Consider the following 22,671-nt stretch of genomic DNA (forward strand, 5'->3'; position numbering starts at 1 on the left):
CTGCTCAAAAAGAGGTGAACCAGATCTTAGTCTGGGCAGAGATGCATGTGCCATGCATATCGGCAGTTTTCATTCCAGGGATAGAGAACTGGCAGGCGGACTAAGTCGCCAGCAGCTACTTCAAGGGGAATGGTCTCTACATCCCGACGTCTTCTTGAATATATGCCAAAGACGGGGGGTCCCAGATGTAGATCTCTTTGCATCCCGGTTCAACGAAAAGATAGACAGATTTGTGGCAAGGACGAGGGATCCTCTGGCATGCGGGACGGATGCATTGGTGATTCCGTGGCATTGGTTCTCACTGATTTATGCATTCCCGCCTATTCTGCTACTGCCACAACTCCTTCGCAGGATCAGGTAGGAAAGGAAGTCGGTACTTCTGGTGGCCCCCGCTTGGCCCAGAAGGACTTGGTATGCAGAAATAGTAAAGATGACGGTGGGTTCCCCGTGGACCCTACCGGTATGCCCAGACCTGTTATCTCAAGGTCCAGTGTTCCATCCTGCCTTACAAACGCTAAATTTGACGGTTTGGCTATTGAGACCCACGTTCTGTGGAGTCGTGGGCTTTCAGGTCCTGTCATATCTACCTTGATCAATGCAAGGAAGCCAGCTTCCAGAATGATTTATCATAGAGTCTGGAAAGCTTATGTTTCCTGGTGTGAATCCAGGGGTTGGCATCCCAGAAAATATGTCATAGGTAGAATTCTTGATTTTCTACAATTAGGATTAGAGATGAAGCTGGCCTTGAGTACCATCAAGGGCCAGGTCTCGGCTTTATCAGTATTATTTCAACGGCCACTTGCTTCGCATTCGTTGGTCCAAAACTTTATGCAGGGGGTGATGCGTCTTAATCCTCCGGTTAAAGCACCCCTAAACCCCTGGGACTTGAACTTGGTCCTGGCTGTGTTACAGAAACAGCCTTTTCAACCAATAAGTCAGATTCCTTTGGTCTTGTTGACAAGGAAGTTAATTTTTCTGGTAGCCATCTCTTCTGCTAGAAGAGTTTCAGAATTAGCAGAGGGATTATATAGGGGGTTTAACCTTCTGATAGGGTGTGCCAGTGTCCAATCACCAGTGATACCCCATATAACCCATCAGTAATTACTGTGGCTCTGTGTCCCGTGATGTCCTTCGAAAGAAAAGGATTTTACAGGTAAGCTGTTTTAAAAAATCCTATTTTTATATGAACACCCCTAAACCCCTGGGACTTGAACTTGGTCCTGGCTGTGTTACAGAAACAGCCTTTTGAACCAATAAGTCAGATTCCTTTGGTCTTGTTGACAAGGAAGTTAATTTTTCTGGTAGCCATCTCTTCTGCTAGAAGAGTTTCAGAATTAGTAGCCCTTTCCTGTAAGAAGCCTTATTTGATTATACACAAGGATAGAGTGATACTACGCCCTCATCCTAGTTTTTTTACCAAAGGTGGTTTCTGATTTTCATTTAAACCAAGACATTGTTCTGCCTTCCTTTTTTCCAGATCCCTGTTATCCGGAAGAGAGATCACTACATTCGTTGGATGTAGTAAGAGCAGTCAAGGCCTATCTCGAGGAAACTGCTCAGATTCGCAAAACGGATGTTTTGTTTGTGCTGCCAGACGGTCCCAATAGAGGACAGGCAGCGTCAAAAGCTACCATTTCTAAATGGATTCGTCAGTTGATTATTCAGGCTTACGGTTTGAAACAGAAGATTCCTCCGTTTCAGATCAGGGCACATTCCACAAGGGCTATTGGTGCTTCTTGGACAGTGCATCACCAGGCCTCTATGGCTCAAATCTGTAAGGCCGCAACCTGGTCTTCAGTCCATACATTCACCAGATTCTATCAGGTGGATGTGAGAAGGCATGAGGAAATCGCCTTTGGGCGTAGTGTGCTGCGGGCAGCAGTATAGGTCCTCAGGTCTGATTGCACCCTACTTGGTCGTGGTTCCCCCCTCTCAGATAGCATTGCTCTGGGACATCCCATCAGTCATTACTGTGGCTCTGTATCCCGTGATGTTCGAGAAAGAAAATAGGATTTTTTAAAACGGCTTACCTGTAAAATCCTTTTCTTTCAAAGGACATCACGGGACACAGAGGTCCCGCCCCTCTTCTAATACACTTATGTTGCTTGTCTACAAAACTGAGGTATCCCTGCAAGGGGAGGGATTATATAGGGGGTTGAACTTTCTGATAGGGTGTGCCAGTGTCCAATCACCAGTGATACCCTATATAACCCATCAGTAATTACTGTGGCTCTGTGTCCCGTGATGTCCTTCGAAAGAAAAGGATTTTACAGGTAAGCTGTTTTAAAAAATCCTATTTTTATGTGAACACATTTGAAATTTTAGATGTAAAAACCCAATATTTTTTGAATTTCGATCCACTTATTTCTTCATTCATTTAATAGGCTTGCTAAATTTGCAGTAAGCATAAATCTTATAAACAAAGTAAACTGCTTGAAGCAGCTAAAAAATTTGACATGTTGATGTGAATCATTTGTCCTCCCCTCCATGTAAGCATATTCTCAGTGCTAGATTGACCTCTGTGTGCAATGCAGTAGAGCCAGGATGCTTTAGAATTCTGACCTTCACACCCTGTCTGATGCTGTAATAGATTATATGAAGCTTTTAGCCCGGGTTCACACTGATGCATAGCACATTCCTGTGCTAATTACATGCGGTGTGTCTGGGGTGCAATATGAGCCATGGATTTGTATGGTTTAAATTGGACCGCTATCGCAACAAACTCATGCAGGACCCTTTTTTGTCAGCACCAGAATTGGATTGATTCTGCAAATCACACTGCGTTTTGCAAACCGATTGCCGGTTGTGGTTAACTTAACATACACTCCATAATCAGTTCGCATGCACAGGTTGTGTTTTTGATACGGTGCGGATACGGTTCGCTGTGAATTTGCACTGCATCTAGTGTGAACCAAGGCTTATAAGACCGATTTAGCTGTATTTTAAATACATGTTATATTTTTGTTATATTTACAAACATGTTACATTTGTTTACTGGATTAAACTGTTTTAATATACCGTAGTATGTGCTCCTTTAGGATTTGGGTTATGTATTGGCCTGTATGAATACATAAGAACTTTGCAGAAACATTAAGGGCCCATTCACACCAAATGCAGTGGGATGCATTTTTTACTACAATCCAACTGCATGAACTGTCCAAAATCCAGGTTATCCTATGAGCATGGTTCACACTATTGCAGTACAGTCAAAACAAATGCACAGAAATGCACGACAATAGACTGCAATGCAGTGCACATAAAAGCCCAAAGAAGAAAAAAGACTTTAGTGACCTCAAAGGAAATGCAAGCTTAGGAAAAATGCACAGCAAATGCACATAAAAAATGCACGTCATTGTGAATGTAAAAGCGCACAATCTCTCGTGTGAATAGGCAAGGGTTCATGTACATTAGGAGGCAGAAAAAGGGCAGAACTGCTGGCAGAAAAAGCAGCATACAAGACGCGCCTATGGCACATATTGTACGCACATATTGTACGCACATATAGGCACATTTACGAGTGTTTGCGGTTTCCCCCAAAACACTAGAAAAAAATTTACACTTGGGGACGGTTCCAATGTCCGACATTGGATGTGTTTCGCACCGCACTGCAATGCATATCACACGCGATCTCTGTGCAATGCAATTTCAGCCATACAGATAGTATGGCTGAATTTGCATCGCATTCAGACCAAACTCGCACAGGACCCTTTTTTTGGTCCGCAGCAGAATCGGATCACACCCATGCGATCCAATTCCTGTCTGAATTTGCAGTTCACACTGCGATATGCAAACTGATTTTGGGGTGTCATTAACTTTCAATTGACACTCCCAGCAGTTCACATAGGGCAGTGTGAACTGCTGCAGGGAGACATGCGATGCGGGAAACCACAGTGGATGTGCAAGGTTCCCACATCACTGCAGTGTGAACTGAGCTTCAAAAACTATTGATGCGCTTAAATGCTGTGTTGTGGGAATTTTTTTTTTTTTTCCGAAAATGCTCCTCTACAAATGTGCTTGTAAGCACCCAAAATGTGCATGAACACATAGGCTAATATAGAGTTGCTTCAACAGGCTGAAAGAAAAAATGCCGAACGCCTGTGTTTTAGCAGCATTTTTTTATACCCTGAAAGAAAGAAGTTTTTTTGTTTTTTCCCGCAAATACCATTTTTGACTTGCAATTTTAGAGTGTTTGCATTTAAAAAAATATTTTGGTTATGTTTTAAGAATTCTTGTTTTTATCATTCTGAAACTTAACAAATAAAATGTTTATTTCCTAGTGCTGAAGCTGACATGGAAACAGATGTAGCAGAAGAGCAAGAAACAGAGGTATATTGGGCACACATATATTAGTCGGTTAACAGTTGATTTGAAAGTTTTTCACTAGAGGGAGCTGCAGTTCTGTACATACTTTGGTACAAACTACTTTTTTTGTACTTTTAAAATAGTCAGTTACCCCTATCTTATCTTGCTGGTGTTTCATAGGTTTCATGTATTGGCAGCACTTACATTACAATTTGGTACAAGAGCAATCAGAGGGCCCTGCTCATTAGAGCTTAAAATCTAAGAGGGAGGGTCAATTGATACAAAAGCTAATAGCTGTGGGGGATGAGCTGATGGAGGAAGTAAAACAGTGTATTAGTTAGAAGCAGGATAGGCTTCTTTAAAGAGAAGGGTTCAGAGATAGTCTAAAGATGGATAGATTGGGGGACAGTCGGACAGATTGGGGTAGGGAGTGCCAAAGGATGGGAGAAGCTCTGGAGGTCTTGAGAGGACCGAAGAGAGCGGCTTGTTTGGTATTTTGGGATTAGGGTATATATCTATGTGTGTGTGTGTGTATGTGTGTATGTATATATATATATATATATATATATAATCACAAATGTGAGTACAGCTTGTATAACAGTGTAAATTTGTGGTCCCCTCAAAATAACTCAACACACAGCCATTAATATCTAAACCACTGGCAACAAAAGTGAGTACACTCCTAAGTGAAAATGTCTAAATTGGGCCCAAAGTGTCAATATTTTATGTGGCCACCATTATTTTCCAGCGCTGTCTTTAACCATCTTGGGCATGGAGTTCACCAGAGCTTCACAGGTTGCCACTGGAGTCCTCTTCCACACATCCATGATGACATCACGGAGCTGGTGGATGTTAGAGACCTTGCGCTTCCTCACCTTCCATTTGAGCATGCCCCACAGATGCTCAATAGGGTTTAGGTCTGGAAACATGCTTGGCCAGTCCATCACCTTTACCCTCAGCTTCTTTAGCAAGGCAGTGGTCACCTTGGAGGTGCATTTGGGGTAGTTATGATGTTGGAATACTGCCCTGTGGCCCTGTCTCCGAAGGGAGGGGGATCATGCCTTGCTTCAGTATGTCACAGTACATGTTGGCATTCATGGTTCCATCAATGAACTGTAGCTCCCCAGTGCTGGCAGCACTTATGCAGCCCCAGACCATGACACTCCCACCACCATGCTTGACTGTAGACGGGACACACTTGTCTTTGTACTCCTCACCTGGTTGTCGCCATACACGCTTGACACCATCTGAACCAAATACGTTTATCTTGGTCTCATCAAACCACAGGACATGGTTCCTGTAATCTATGTCCTTAGTCTGCTTGTCTTCAGCAAACTGTTTGCGGGCTTTGTTGTGCATCATCTTTAGAAGAGGCTTCCTTCTGGAACGGTATGCAGCGTATGGTCTGAGCACTGACAGGCTGACCCCCTACCACTTCAACCTCTGCAGCTATGCTGCATACATCTATTTCCCAAAGACAACCTCTGGATATAGCAACCTCTGCACATGCACTCAACTTCTTTGGTCGACCATGGTGAGGCCTGTTCTGAGTGGAACCTGTCCTGTTAAACCGTTGTATGGTCTTGGCCACGTTGCTGCAGATCAGTTTCAGGGTCTTTGCAATCTTCTTATAGTCTAGTCCATCTTTATGTAGAGCAGATCCTCAGAGAGTTCTTTGCCATGAGGTGCCATGTTGAACTTCCCGTGACCAATATGAGAGAGTGAAGAGCGATAACACCAAATTTAACACTAATGAGCCACATGACATCGGGGAGGGAAAATGGCTAATTGGACTCAATTTGGACATTTTGACGTGGGGTGTACTCACTTTTGTTGCCAGCGGTTTAGACATTAATGGCTGTGTGTTGAGTAATTTTGAGGGGACAGCAAATGTGCACTATTATACAAGCTGTACACTCACTACTTTACACTACTTTACATTGTAGCAAAGTGTCATTTCTTCAGTGTTTTCACATGAAAAGGTAAATAAAATATAAATATAATAAAATATTTACAAAAATGTGAGGGGTGTACTCACTTTTGAGAGATACTGTGTGTGTGTGTGTATATATATATATATATATATATATATATATATATATATATATATATATATATATATATATGCGTCTCAAAAAATTAGAATATCATCAAAAAGTTCATTTATTTCAATAATTCAATTCAGAAAGTGAAACTCATATATTTTATATAGATGCGTTACACACAGAGTGATGTATGTCCAGCATTTCTTTTTTTTTCGATTTTGATGATTATGGCTTACGGCTAGTGAAAACCCAAAATTCAGTATCTAAGAAAATTAGAATATTACATAAGACCAATAAAAACAAGGATTTTTAATAATGAAATGCTGGCTTACTGAAAAGTATGTCCATGTACAGTATAGTATGCACTCAGTACTTGGTCAGAGCTCCTTTTGCATGAATTACTGCATCAATTCGTTGTGGCATGGACGCGAGCAGCCTGTGGCACTGCTGAGGTGTTATGGAAGCCCAGATTGCTTTGATAGCGGCCTTTAGCTTGTCTGCATTGTTGGGTCTGGTGTCTCTTATCTTCCTCTTGACAATACCCCACAGATTCTTGATGGGGTTTAGGTCAGGCAAGTTTGCTGGCCAAACAAGCACAGTGATACCATGACCATTTAAACCAGGTATTGGTACTTTTGGCAGTGTGGGCAAGTGCCAAGTCCTGCTGGAAAATGAAATCAGCAGAGGGAAGCATGAAGTGCTTTAGAATTACTGTATTTATTGGCGTATAACACTCACTTTTTCACCATGAAAATCAGATGCAAATAGCGCGTGCGTGTTATACGCCAATACTTCAATGTTAGCTGCCTCGGAGGGGACAGGGAGGGGGGTGAGATGAGCGCCGTCAGATTACATACAGTGAGAATCTCCTGTTTACTTGGCGGCTTCTGTAATAGGAAGTCCTGTCTCCTGGGCCGCCATTGGACCACTGTTCTGTCTATCATAGGAGATTCTCACTGTATGTAATCTGTCAGCGATTGTCCTGCCCCCCTCCCTGTCCCCTCTAGGCTGCAGATGGGCATCGATCAGGCTGCACTGATGGCAATGGTGAGGCTGCTGCATTGATGGCAATGGTGAGGCTGCTGCATTGATGGCAATGGTGAGGCTGCTGCATTGATGGCAATGGTGAGGCTGTTTCATTGATGGCAATGGTGAGGCTGTTTCATTGATGGCAATGGTGAGGCTGTTTCATTGATGGCAATGGTGAGGCTGTTTCATTGATGGCAATGGTGAGGCTGTTTCATTGATGGCAATGGTGAGGCTGTTTCATTGATGGCAATGGTGAGGCTGTTTCATTGATGGCAATGGTGAGGCTGTTTCATTGATGGCAATGGTGAGGCTGTTTCATTGATGGCAATGGTGAGGCTGTTTCATTGATGGCAATGGTGAGGCTGTTTCATTGATGGCAATGGTGAGGCTGTTTCATTGATGGCAATGGTGAGGCTGTTTCATTGATGGCAATGGTGAGGCTGTTTCATTGATGGCAATGGTGAGGCTGTTTCATTGATGGCAATGGTGAGGCTGTTTCATTGATGGCAATGGTGAGGCTGTTTCATTGATGGCAATGGTGAGGCTGTTTCATTGATGGCAATGGTGAGGCTGTTTCATTGATGGCAATGGTGAGGCTGTTTCATTGATGGCAATGGTGAGGCTGTTTCATTGATGGCAGTGGTGAGGCTGCATTGATGGCACTTGTGAGGCTGCAGATGGGCATTGATCAGGCTGCATTGATGGCAATTGTGATGCTGCAGATGGACACTGACCCTTATTTTGCTGCAAAATTCCTTATTTAAAAGTTTTTTTTCCTGAAACTTCCCTCTTAAAATGAATGTGCTTGTTATACGCCTGTGCGTGTTATACACCGATAAATACGGTACCTGGTAGAGGGCTGCACTGACCTTCGACTTGATAAAACACAGTGGACCAACATCAGCAGATGACATGATTCCCTAAATCATCATGGACTGTGGAAAACGTTGCATTTCATTTGGAAATCATAGGCACAGAATCAAAGTTGCACGAGGTCCAGTGTGAAGTTTCCACAGTCAGTGATGGTTTGGGGAGCCATATCATCTGCTGGTGTTGGTACACTGTGTTTTATCAAGTCCAAAGTCAGCGTTGGTAATACGGTAAGAATAGGCATAAAGGAATGCACACCGTTAACTATGTTTATACTCTGCCTTGCCCCAAATGCTTGCACAGCCTCGAAGGTGTTTGAGAAGTAAACCATAAATATTCTCTGTTGGGTCCATTGGATAATTTATTAGCTTTTAAAGACATGAAGGAGCTAAAACAATTATACATTTTTGCATAAAAAGTTATTCATTCCTTTGTCCTGCCTTCTAGGTAGGTTGAGTTGGGCCATATATTTATTTATAGAAATGTATATTTATGCCTCTGGTAGCTGCTGACTTCAAACATTTGTTGCTGCTAAAATGTAGATTGGATCTTGAGCTTGTATAAGATTATCTTTCAATACAGGGGCTTTATTTGGTTTTTAAGAGTGTTGTGAACATTTGTTTCCAGCAGGTTGAGGAGCAAGAAGCCAACAAATCTGAGCCAGAGTATGATGATGATGAAGTGGATGAGCTCCCGGCAAGGTCCACCAGTGGTACATTCAGAGGAATGATCTTCCGCAAAGCCAGCCAGACTAGTGTATACTTACAGGAATGGGACATACCCTTCGAACAAATTGAACTTGAAGAACTTATTGGTCAGGGAAGGTGGGGAAAAGTATACAAAGGCAAGTGGCATGGGGAAGTAGCTATCCGGATGTTGGAAATAGATGGAAATAACCAAGATCACCTTAAATTGTTCAAAAAGGAGGTGATGAACTACAGGCAGACAAGGCATGAAAATGTGGTACTCTTCATGGGGGCCTGCATGCACCCGCCACACTTGGCCATTATCACTAGGTGAGTGCCCTTCATCACATTGTACTAAACAATGTACTATTTCCTGGTGAACATACACTTTTGGGTATATTTAATTTTGTACACTTTTTATTTGGCATCTATACATGTTTAATATTTTTTGCAAGTTCATGAAAAAAAAATGAATGAATTGAATAGCAAACATCATGTAAGAATATGTATTAAGCCACCATTGGCACATAACAAGCAATTATATTTCATTGCTCTGACTGGTAAAAGGTGAGCTATGCTTGTTTGCACTTTATGTAAAAAGAGGGGGATTTCAGATCAAATCGAAAGGACCAATGTATTGAATGACATCAGCATTCAAAACAAATGGATATAGGGATACCGACTCACCCTTTGTGGGTGGCGCCTTTTCCTTTTGCCCTGAACTCAACTAGCATATGGAAAAAACAAAAGGGAAAAGACCCATAAAGTTAAAATTTAGGACAAAGGATAGGGAAGACAGTGGTCTTCACCTAAAAATTAAACATTTCTTTGATTGAACATAGAATACAAAAATACATGGAAATAATGAGCAGATGATATAAAATTAAAAAACTTTAAGAACAGAGTAACCACAAGTGTGCACACCCACAAGACAAAAGGTCACACAGATTTTGCATATAGTGCCTCAGGTGTCATGATGATTTAAGACACATAGGAGAGGCATCAATTGGCAGGATCAAGGGAAAGAGAAATATGCGCTGTCCTTCAATGGTATCAGCCAATAATTGGCTTATGCAGACACCCTGCAGACTTCATTAACTCAAATCCCAAGATCCTCCAGGCAAGTGAACCTGGTAAGGTAATAGATGGTACCATAAATCATAACAGCTTTAACAATTAGACCAAGGCATACATGCAAGGGATCAAGGAGGAGAGCAGAGGTAGGTACCATGCGGTGATGGCCGAATATCGGCTTAAACAAACACACTGCAGACCTCCATTAGCTCATTTTCCAAAATCTACCAAGCTGTCAAATAGGTTAGTGCTATGAAAAGTCCACTTTAGGTAAAGCCCCCTAGAATATGGATGAACCGGAAGGAGAGTCCCAGATTGATATGGAGACAGTATGTGGTACGAATATATATATATGGACCTGCAGGTCAATGGTCATGAGATACTGTAATAGGTATTCAACCATCTATTCCATGATTAGTCGATCAATGACTCTTTGTATGGCAGTCTCCAAACTTAAAGTAATATGAATTACTCACAGTGAGTTGATTCAGGAGAGGTTAGCCCTATTGGAAGATAGGGTTATGTAGTATCCAGAGACAGTAGAGTCATCTACCAGGATGGTAGATACAGTGACACTGTAAGTTGGAGAGATCCTCAGTATAGGTGTAATAGACCACGCTGTGCACGTGTAGCATGAGCGCTTCTCCTAGTGCCGTGGGAGCCTCAGAGGATACGAGGCTACCATCGGAATGTCTGTGGTCCGCAGATTCAACTCCTAATAAAATTCGCTTCCTAATAGCCGCTGCTATCGTGGGGCACCTCGAGGAGTGCACTTTATACATCATCCATTTAGTCTTTGGTCTGTCTTATAAACTAAAGCTGGCCATTCATGGTTCAAAATTTGGCCGATTCAGCAGGGATCGGCTGAATTTCGATCCACGTATCTACGGATCGACTTCTGTACAACCAGACTATATGGTTTCTCCCAATTGATCAGTGCCACTGGCTCCAGCCGGCAGCACTGATCATTGCATTCTGATGGCAGGGAAGGCTCCCTGCTGTCAGAACGCAATAGCACAGTGGGAGGATCCCATTCACATCGAATGTGTGGATGAGGGAATCGGATCCTCCCTTTTTTTATTTTTTTTTTATTTTTTTTTTTTTCATTTAATCCGCTGGTTGAACAAAAAAATTGAATATATGGGCTGCCTAAGCCACCTGTAGGTGGATAATATAATTAAACCTTTGTGTCGCTGAACACCTGCAACCTTTTACATAGCTACATTATTTGTGGATGCTGTGTCTCAGTTGTCTATAGCAGAGTTTCTCAACTCCAGTCCTCAAGGCGTCCCAATAGGCTTTTTTCAGACTTTCCATTATTTTTCACAGGTGATTTAAACAATTTTACTGCCTTAGTAATTACCACAGCCATTTGTTCTGAGGGAAATCCTGAAAACATGACCTGTTGGGGCACCTGCAGGACTGGAGTTGAGAAACCCTGGTCTATAGCAATGTTGTATAGTATGAGGAGCTGTATTGACATGAGCTAAAACGGAACATATTTTGCAAAGAAAGTGTGTAAGAGGCATATGTGTTTGATACACCAACTGCTATACAGTATGTATGGCAACTTAACCGTTGTGCAGCAAAGTATATTATGCCCCAGATTGGGACATAAGAGCATACAGATGATTGTTTACATTAATTTGATGATACAATGGACCTTGGTTTACTAGCCAGTGCTTTCAGTTGTACATTTAGGCATTTGTATAACGTCCATATTTCTTTCATAGCAGATTTCCAAAGCCCAAATGAACCCTTGTTGTTACTGTATACAGTATGCAGCCTGATTGCATTGCAGTAATTAATTGTGATGGTTTAATTGTGTTTAAAGTGTAATAACACCTTGTCACAAACATTTTTTAAAGGTGAATGTGACAGACCTAGCCGGGAGAGAGACTTTTGGAGGGGACTGTATGCTAGCCTCTTGCTGATCGATCGGGGGACCTTGCATTTGGGGGAACGGTGCTCTTTGTGAGCTGTATGCCTGGGGACCCTTGAGGTGGTATTACTGTGGATTCGGGTCCTGGTCCCCTAGGACACACAAACTCTGGGGACCCTGGATTTGCCATATTGGAATAGTGGCTGATTCATAATGCTGGGACAGATACTGTTAGGAGATGCTGATGTAAATTCCAACACCTGTCTGTCTATTGTCTGCTAAAATGTGTATTGTAAATAAGTCTACTATGGGATCTAAGAGTCATTAGATCCCCATTGTTATTTGTGTTAATTAACTCTGCTATTGTGTGAAGAAGAGTCTATGTTGATTGTGATAATGTTGATTGGATTTTCTGAATTACTAGACGGCCAGTCTGGCCTAACGGTCATGTCTGAGTCATCTAGGCTGTCTAAAGGGATTAGTTAATTAGCTCATGTTAATTAGGTTACATCTGTATTGTTAGAGTAATAGGAGCAGGAGGTCTGCACCTCCACTTTGAGGGTATAAAAGCCTGTAATTTGCAATAAAGTGAGATTCCTGGTTGAACTTACATACAGCCTGCCTGGTGTTTGTTCTGAGCTACACAACTGGGTTAGAATGGCACATAGCTGAAGTTCTAATCCCTAAGCATTGGATGACCGAACCATCAGACGTTGCAATCTGATTCAATAGCTGCAGAGGAGTGTCGGGAGAGTGGAACCGAGCGAGCAAGGGGCTCGTTACAGTGAACGAACCCATACACCCGCCCCAAACCCCTCTGTCCCTGCTGCACTTTCCTCCTGTGGATGATTAGCTTTTACTGCCCATGAAACCGATGCAGGAGTCCAGGGATTTGAAATCAGCGGCCTTCTTCCCTTTCTTTTCTTAGAGACGTCAGAACAGATCAGAACGATTTGGATTGGTCAAAGCAGTCACATGCCAGCACATGACCAATTAGGATTGCTTTGATCCAGCCTGGACCCCTGTTCTGGCTACATAGGTAGTGAAAGCTAATCATCCACAGAGGTAAGTGCAGCGGGGGCCTGAGTTGTGGGGAGCTTGTACAGTGTTCACCTTTTTTGTGGTTGTTAAGCCACTTCTATAAAAAGCTCCTATGCCCTCTGTATTATAACAAGAAGTTCCCTTGTGTCTATGTTATATCATAAATATGCTTATCTGTACTGATAACACAGCGTCTTCCTGTGATCACTTGCCTCCTCTCTTCTGTCCTCTGCCTAGCTGACAGTTCAAGTGGAGGGGGTCGAGCAGTGCAGCTGACGTCAGCAGGGGAGGAGAGGAGAGACACAGCCGAGGAGTCATATGATCGCAGGAAGACGCTGTGTTATCAGTACAGATACAATATTTATGATATAACACAGACACAAGGGAACCTATTGTTCTAATACAGAGGGGATTGGGGCTTTTAACATCGACTATGAGAGCGGGGGGGGGGGGGGATCGCTGACATGGGCAGACACTCAGAGAGGTGAGAGGACACAGCACAGGAAACAGAGATCAGGGCTGCGGATAATGGAGGCACATACTGACTCCGCTGTCAGAGCTCAGCAGCCCTGATAGATCGGAGTCAGCGCAGAGAGGGGAGGGTAGAAACTGTCAGGATCAGCCAGGTATTACAGCACAAGCACTGTGCTGTATAACATGCTTTGAGGGAGCAGGATCCACTTTTTTTGTTTGTGTTTTTGGGTTAACAATTGCTTTAAAGGAGACGTCCAGCCAAAGGTTTTTTTAATAGTTGGGGCAAGTTTATAACTGCTAAACCTTCTCATTGGAAGGATTTTTCTTCATATCCTGAATTGAAAGCAAATGCTTGGTATTGGGGTTTCATAAAAAATTCGTTTTTTGCCTCTTTTCATATTCCACCAGTCGTAGTCTGTCTCCAGCGTACAATCACAAAGCTTAAAGCACTACTGGACCATTAGAAACAAGCAAAGGTTAGTATTATACCAAGTGCAGGAGAGCCCACTTAATGATTAATTGCAATAAAATGCATATATGGACCAGGAATTTTTCAATGGGGGTGTATACCAGTATCAACATCCCACATACACCAAGTTACTCCCAGTTGCTCTCAGTAAATCACGTTACTCTCGGTACTACAAGTTACTCCCAAATACTCCACGTAATCCAAGTTACTCCCTGTATACCAAGTTACCCAGGTGCTCGAAGTTACTCACCAGTGCTTCAAGTTACTCCAAAGTACAGACTTACTCCTAGTACTCCAGGATACTCCTAGTGCCCCAAGTTACTCCAAATTTCTCACAGTCCCCTAAGTTACTCGCAGTGCTTCAATAATTCCTCCAAGTACACTAAGCTACTCCTCCTGTCAGTGTTCCCCACCGCTCCTTTTGTCAGTGAGCCCCGCTGCTCCTCTGTCTACCGCTCCCTCACTCACTGTTACCTGGCCGCTCTACTTGTCAGTGTGCCCGCGGCTCCTCCAGACCTGGTGTGTTCGCTTCTGTGCCTGTATCCTCCCTCGACAGTCATCTTTTGAAGGGTGACTTGTCCCAGCACGACTTTGCCTACCCCCCCCCCTCTCCCGCGCATCTCTCCTCTCCACGCTTCTGCTCGGCTTGCATCTCCTCAGCATGACTCATCTCTTCTCAGCATGCTCGGCGTGACTGCTTTGACTCAGCGTGCAATTGTGGTGTGAAAGGTAATTTTTAATAACATTGAATTACAATATGATTTGTGTCACAATTGTATATGCTATATTATTGATTTTGTTTTTTTAATTTGCAATTTTTTTTTCCCCACGAAAGTGAAGTGACCCTTAAAACATTATATAGCCCAGGGATGATCTGTTTTTGAATGTTAACATTCGGTAGTATAAAAACCAAATTCACTTATAAATAGTTAAGATAAACAATATACGTTAACAATATGATTTCAATTAGGAGGTGCACTTTTCTAAATGAACTTTTTGATATTTTGTTTCAGTTATTGCAAAGGGAGAACACTGCATGCATTTGTAAGAGATCCCAAGACCTCCCTGGATATCAACAAAACACGACAAATTGCACAAGAAATCATCAAGGTAAGCAGGTTGTGTAAGCGCGTGACTGACGATTTTATCTTTTTAACGCAACAAAATGAATAATAGAATTTCAATACATTTTATAACAAATGTCAATAATTAATAACACTCAAACCCACTGGCATCTTTTCAGTTCCTTCCAGTACGCAGCCACACTTCACCTCCTTGTGGGTACAAGATTGCTCTGTGGAATCAGCTCGTTCCTACTCTGAAGCATAATACTAAAAAAAAAAAATATCGAATCCAGCTGCCATTTTTTTTTTTCATAAACAATGTGTTTCAAACAAATGTATTACTTTAAACAGTGTTATGGTTAATATGTGCAAATAAAATGTGTCCACGTATATTAAATACTCAATGTGTTTTAGCTCCTCGTGTCTACCCATATGTGCAAAAAGTGATATGGGAAATCAAAACAAATGTATCAAAATAATATACCTCACAAACATTGTTAAGTGTGTGTGTGTGTATGTATATGTGTATATATATATAATATATATATAGTATGTGTGTGTGTGTGTGTGTGTGTGTATACATATATATATATATATATATATATATATATATATATATATATATATATATATATGTGCGATATATATTCTCAAGATTCCAAAACAGGGGTGTGTGTCATCCAGAGGAAGAAAGCAGACCTTCTATTATATTAGAGGTCACACAATGTCTGTTTAGATTTTTGTCACGGTGGTGGAAGAAGATCATGTGCAATTTTAGGAAGTTCTAAGTTCGCTATTTTGTTTCTGATTTATTTTCTCAAAGAATGCACATAAAATCTCCCTTCCTCCCCAGTTTCAAATCTATCTCTGTACCCCACAAGCAACAGAAAAGTGTTGTAAGCAGCATCATGTGGCAGAAAACATAAAGCCAAATAATTCAATTGTATCCGCCATTTTGGCTTATCCCTGATGGAAAATCAGAGCGTACTTAGCAGGGTTAATATCAATACTTTCTGAATCGCAGAATATTTTACAAGCCTGATTAAAACTTAACTTTTTTGCTCAATTTTTGATACATCACTGAATTTTGACCAGGCTAGTGTTGTAGTGACCAACTTACTATATTTCCCTTTTTAACTAGCCATTCAACTACACCCATAGTGATGCATTTTAAGTGACCTTTGACCAGTGATATTGTTGAGTTGTTTAGTTACATGAGTGAAAGGAGCATATAAGGCCTGTTTCCCACAGGATTCAACTTGTATAAGAGCAGTATAAACAGTGGAAAATGTGCTTTACCATGACACACAAATGTAGTCTTAGACCTGTTTCACACAGGCTTTAGTTTGTATAGGAGCAGTATAAACGGCAAGCTTTGGCAAAGCATTTGCAGAGCTTTCATCAAGCTTTGTTGAAGATTTTAAATTCAACTCCAGTTTGTGAATGTTGAACACGGATTTTAATAGGGGTGGTGATTGGCACTTTAAGCAAGCTGCTAGCAGGCTTTCAACAAACTTCAAGACGTTCTGAAGTCTGCTAGCAGCTTGTTTAAAGTGGCAATCAACACTCCCATTAGAATCTGTGTTCAATATTCACAAACTATAGCTGAATGGTACTCCAAAAGCTTCAACAAACCTTGCTGATAGCTCTGCAAATGCTTTGTCAAAGCTAGCTGTTCACGTTGCTTTTATACAAGCTGAAGCAAGTGTGAAATAGTCCTAAGGCTGCATACTGTATATGTGTCATGGTACATTAACACATGGGTATATGTTGCATGCTTGCTAGTGCACAACAACACATAGTGTTGATGTGAACTCTGTGGATTGTTGTGTGCTGCATTGGTAAAATGGTGCAGGTGTGTTTACAGCCCATTCAAAATGAATAGTATGCCATAAAGTACAGTGCCTTGAAAAAGTATTCATAGCCCTTGAAATGTTCCACATTTTGTCATGTTGCAACCAAAAACGTAAATGTACTTTATCATGTTGCAACCAAAAACGTAAATGTACTTTATTGGGATTTTATGTGATAGACCAACACAAAATGGCACATAATTGTGAAATGGAAAGAAAATTATAAATGGTTTTCATTTTTTTTTTTTTTTTTTTTTTTTTTTACAAATAAGTATTTGAAAATTGTGGTGTGCATGTGTATTCAGCCCCTTTTACTCTGATACTCTTAACTAAAATCTAGTGGAACCAATTGCCTTCAGAAGTCACCTAATTAGTAAATAACTATTTTTATATAAGTTTAAAGCAGGGTTAGGTTATAAAGAAATTCCTAAGCTTTGAGCACTCACTGTTCAATCCATCATCCGAAATAGAAAGAGAATGGCACAACTGCAAACCTACCAAGACATGGCCGTCCATCTAAACTGACAGGCCGGGCAAGGAGAGCATTAATCAGGGAAGCAGCCAAGAAGCCCATGGTAACTCTGGAGGAGCTGTAGAGATCCACAGCTCAGGTAGGAGAATCTGTCCAAAGCACAACTATTAGGCATGCACTCCACAAATCTGGCCTTTGTGGAAGAGTGGCAAGAAGAAAGCCATTGTTGGAAAAAAAGCCATAAGAAGTCCCGTTTGCAGTTTGTGAGAAGCCATGTGGGGGACTCGGTAAACATTTGGAAGAAGATGCTTCAGTCAGATGAGACCAAAATTGAACACTCAACACACCATCACCACCGTTAAACATAGTGGTGGCAGCATCATGTTGTGGGGATGCTTTTCTTCAACAGGGACAGGGAAGCTGGTCAGAGTTGATGGGAAGATGGATGGAGCCAAATACAGGGCAATCTTAGAAGAAAACCTGTTAGTGTGAAAAAGACTTGAAACTGGAGAAGAGGTTCACCTTCCAGCAGGACAACGACCCTAAACATACAGCCAGAGCTACAATGGAATGGTTTAGATCAAAGCATATTCATGTGTTAGAATTGCCCAGTCAAAGTCCAGACCTAAATCCAATTGAGAATCTGTGGCAAGACTTAAAAATTGCTGTTCACAGAAACTCTCCATCCAATCTGACAGAGCTTGAGCTGTTTTACAAAGAAAAATGGGCAAAAATTTCACTCTCTAGATGTGCAAAGCTGGTAAAGACATGCCCAAAAAGACTTGCAGCTGTAATTGCAGCAAAATGTGGTTCTACAAAGTATTGACTCGGGGGGGGGGGGGGGGGGGATGAATACAAATGCACACAACACTTCTTTAGATATTTATTTGTAAAAAATTTGGAAAATCATTTATCATTTTCCTTCCACTTCACATTTATGTGCCACTTTGTATTGGTCTATCACATAAAATCCCAATAAAATACATTTACGTTTTTGTTTGTAACATGATAAAATGTGAAAAATTTTCAAGAGGTATGAATACTTTTTCAAGGCACTGTACATCTAAAGCCATAACTTTTTTTTTTTTTTCTTTTTTTAGTAGAGATGGGGAGGGTTCAAACGACTCAGTTTATTTGCCATTTATGTCTTTTACTTCCTGTCCTGTAGTTTCAGTGAGAGGATATCTTTCCAATAAGAAGGAATTGTCAACAAGGCCTTTGACTCCATATCATGGGACTATCTATTTTTCATATTGAAACGCTATGGGTTTGGCCCGAATTTCCTGAAGACACTAGAAAACATTTATCATACTCCCACAGCGCATCTAGTTGTCAAGGGTTTCCGGTCTCAGCCAATAGAAATACACAGAGGAACCAGGCAGGGATGTCCACTATCCCCCTTGTTGTTCATTCTAGCATTAGAACCATTAGCTATTAAGATACGAGCCCACCCAGACATACTGGGAGTGAGGAGTGGCGACAGGGAACATAAGTGCGCGTTGTTTGCAGATGACCTGCTGCTGCTCCTCTCCTCTCCGATCACCACACTACCCACCTTGCACATATTACTAACACATTTCACGTCAATCTCAGGCCTAAAAGTGAATCATTCGAAATCCCAAGCCCTTAATGTACTGTTACCAACGCACATAATCCGTGCTTTACGAAATTCATATACATTCCAGTGGAAAGATACAGCTCTTCCATATCTAGGTATCTTCCTTACCCCATCACTAGCCACATTATACAAATATAATTACCCCCCCTTGTTTAAAAAACTACTGGAGGATCTCAAAAGATGGTCAAACAACCCCCCATCCTGGTTCGGTCGACTGTACTCAGTAAAAATGACTATCCTTCCGAAGGTGTTATACCTGTTCAGGACTCTTCCCATAGCAATAGATAGAGCAGACCTAGCGAGGTTCCAGAATAAACTCCTGGAATTTATCTGGGGGAACAAGAGACCCAGGGTGAATAGACGAACATTATACACCCCCAAATTACAAGGTGGATTGGGAGTACCAGACCTGATAAAATATTATCATGCAGCACAATTAGCTCAGCTAACACGATTCCATACCCGACAATCAAACCCACTTTGGATGATAATGGAAACAGCGTTATTTCCCAATAAGGAGATCAGCCACCTAATGTGGATGAAACCGAAGGACAGACCAACAATAATGTGCCCGACACTGTCCTTTTCATTTGATCTGTGGGATAGACTAGCAACTACTTATAAGTTTAAATCTCCTCATACTCCATTGGCCCCATTGCTAAATAACCCTATGTTCGCCCCGGGTCTCTGTCCCCACGAATTTAAATGGTGGACCAACAAGGGATTGTTACGGATAGCTGATTTATGCGACCACAGCGGGGTTATGTCTAAACAGGTTCTGCAGGAAAAGTACCAACTACCGAATACAGAAATATACCGCTATTCCCAGATAGCGCACTTCTTAACTACACTGAACCGTAGTTCAGATTTAACTAAATCCACCCAAATGGAAAATTTCTGCAGAACCATAGACAAACACTCGGGCCACATTTTATTGTTATATGGTATTTTATCATCATCCTCTCAGAAATTGTTTTATATGGAAAAATGGGAGCAAGATACAGGTATCAGCCTAACAGTTGAAGAATGGCACAAAATGTCTCTCCAGGCCTCCAAATCATATATTAATACCTCTTTGATAGAGGCAAACTACAAAGTTCTGATGAGATGGTATATGGTTCCAGTGAAAGTGGCAGCTTTTGTTCCGGGGGCCTCCCCGCAGTGCTTTAGAGGATGCAACAGCGAAGGCACCATGATACACACATGGTGGTCCTGCCCAAAAGTGCGTAGATTTTGGATCCGTACATACAACTTTATATATTCATTAACCCAAGTGAACTTAATCAAGTCACCCTTGCAGGCACTGTTGGGACACCCAGTAGATGGAGCATCGAAACACATGCGAAAACTCATAAATTTTGTATTTGTTGCAGCAAGAATAGCGATAGCTAAATCATGGAAGTCTCCAACGATCCCCTTTTATCTCATAAAATCTAAACTGTCATGGATTATGGTTAATGAACGTCTGTCTGCTATCTTAAATGACAAAATGCATTTGTTTGAAAGAATATGGGACCCCTGGATAAAATATATCTCGAATACATAATGCGATGGGATACTTAAAAATCCCTCGCTCTAAGACAGGAGTGCACCTCCCCCTCCCCCTCTTCTCTCTACCCTCTACTTCTCACTTTCCTATCTTTTTCTTTCTTGTTACTTTACTAAATATAATAAGCACTAAAGAGTATAGGGTTGATCGAAGCCCTAGGGCTGTTATAGGAGGATCATTTACAGGTTACACCAAGTTGGGGAGCTTGGGAGTGAGAATTCTCCTCCTGAGACTCCTCAAGCTATACATGAAACACAATAAAGAATTAATAACCATATGGAATTATCTGTCGTGTAACCTCCCTATCTCTTTCATTTTGTTCTTAAAATTTTTTCTATGGTTATTTTGTATAAACGTCTTGTTATTGGTTCTTACACCTTAAACAAAAAATGTAAAACGTTAATCTTATATCTTTTGTAAAATCTTGAATAAAAATATTGGAAAAGAAGGAATTGTCACCTTAGCTGTCACGGGAACAAGTGTCCCCATTGGATGATTTGCTTTCTATCTATGTTTTGGTGGCAACACCACATTTGGGATTTACCCTCACTTTTAGTTCTGGTGACATTGGTCATGACACTTGAGAGAGTCAATCGCTCCCCTCACCACTCTACCCAAAAGCATTTTACCTTTATACTTTATACCTGATTCTACTTTAAGGCAATACACGTGAACACAACGCGCTTCAATGCCTGTGCCTACCACTTTGCAGCAATGTGAATGGAAGAAAATTAAGCAATTTTGTTCCCTAAGTGTTGCCCTCTAATCCAGAAATTTGATCTGTTTAAGGAATAATAACTGAAATAATAGTTGCAACCTAAGGGGCATAAGCAGTGAATCAAACACTCAGTAAACCTTCTCTGCACAGGTCAATGTGTTTCTAATTGACAGTAATTCTCCACCAGAGAATGTTTAGTTAAAGTCACATATTCACTGTTTTATAAATAGACCCCCGAGTGTCTATGCTAAATAGGTCAGTTTCTGCTCTTACCTATTTGCCTGATTTGTGTGTGGGAGTATTCGTGACAAAAGGCTGTTTGCTGTGGTTTATATTTTATGGATTCAGTTGTACAGCTGTTACCATATAAATAAAGAATTCTTCCCATGCTGCAGACTTTTTTTATAGGTAGTTTACAAAATAACACTAGTATATTGATGATGGGATGGGCTTGAAAATTGCTCTTCAAAGTGGCCATAAACCTGATTGTCTTATGGCCTTACATTATTTACTTACGCTTATTCAACCAAGATTTTGTTGGATGAGGTAGTGGTGGAAAAGGCCACAATGACATGACTTGGTTACGAAAAGCCAAGTTTGTACACTTTTTTTTTTTTTTTTTTTTTTAACTCCGGATTTTCTTAAACTTCTTTGCAGCTGTCCTTAGGTGAATGCATGCACCAGTTTTTGGCCATAGTACCACTGTGTATGTTCCTAAAAATTTTATTTTGTCATTAAATATTGTGATATATTATGGGTTAGAGGTAATCTAGTTTTATAGGTTATAGAAATATATTGTAAGCTAGTACATTCACTACAAGCCTTTAAAGTTGGGATCCACCCAGATGCCTGCACTGGCAGCTGGCTCAGCCCCCCAGTGAGTCGCTGGGAGCCTGAGCTAGTTGCTCCTGTCCCTTCCACAGCACAACCCCCCAGTGAGTGTTGGAGGGACAGAGCAGAGAGCTGGTGACTGCCAGCTACTGGCTCTCTCCTCACTGAAGACCGAGAACTGAGCAATCAGCAGGCTTTGCTCAGTTCTCAGTCTCAAAGCTGGGAGGTGACAGATGCAGCATCGAAACAATGCTGCATCCACCTAGGTGAGTATAATTTGTTTTTTCCCACAACCCCATATCTCTTTAACCACTTGCCGCCCACCATATAGCAAAATGACGGCGCAAAGTGCTTTCAATATCCTGACCGGACATCATATGACGTGATCAGGATATTAAGCTGATGCGCGCCCCCGGGGGCACGCATCGCGGCAATTGTTGTTGTGGTGTGTCAGTCTGACACACCGCAACTCGGATCTAGGTAAAGAGTCTCTGAAGGAGACTCTTTACCACGTGATCAGCCATGTCCAATCACGGCTGATCGCGATGTGAATAGGAAGAGCCGTGATCGGCTTTTCCTCACTCGTGTCTGACAGATGCAAGTAGAGGAGAGCCGATCGGCTGCTCTCCTGACAGGAGGGAAACAATCACAGCCCCCCCTCAGATCCCACCCAGGACCATCAGGGAAGCCGCCC

The 22,671-nt window shown here is 41.6% G+C and overlaps 1 protein-coding gene across 4 annotated transcripts in view; it reads left to right on the plus strand.

The window, feature by feature from the left end:
- The window catches only part of KSR1 (kinase suppressor of ras 1), a 248,440-nt gene that overhangs the window by 198,979 nt on the left and 26,790 nt on the right, over positions 1–22,671 (plus strand). For 3 of the 4 annotated variants that reach the window (XM_073615008.1, XM_073615005.1, XM_073615006.1), the window contains 3 exons: positions 4,278–4,326; positions 8,874–9,262; positions 14,886–14,982. In XM_073615008.1, coding sequence (XP_073471109.1) covers positions 4,278–4,326; positions 8,874–9,262; positions 14,886–14,982 — 535 coding nt within the window. The remainder of the gene's footprint in view (positions 1–4,277; positions 4,327–8,873; positions 9,263–14,885; positions 14,983–22,671) is intronic. The other variant, XM_073615007.1, reaches the window with a different exon arrangement.

Source organism: Aquarana catesbeiana, linkage group LG02, assembly GCF_042186555.1.
Source record: "Aquarana catesbeiana isolate 2022-GZ linkage group LG02, ASM4218655v1, whole genome shotgun sequence".
In the NCBI taxonomy this organism is placed as follows: domain Eukaryota; kingdom Metazoa; phylum Chordata; class Amphibia; order Anura; family Ranidae; genus Aquarana; species Aquarana catesbeiana.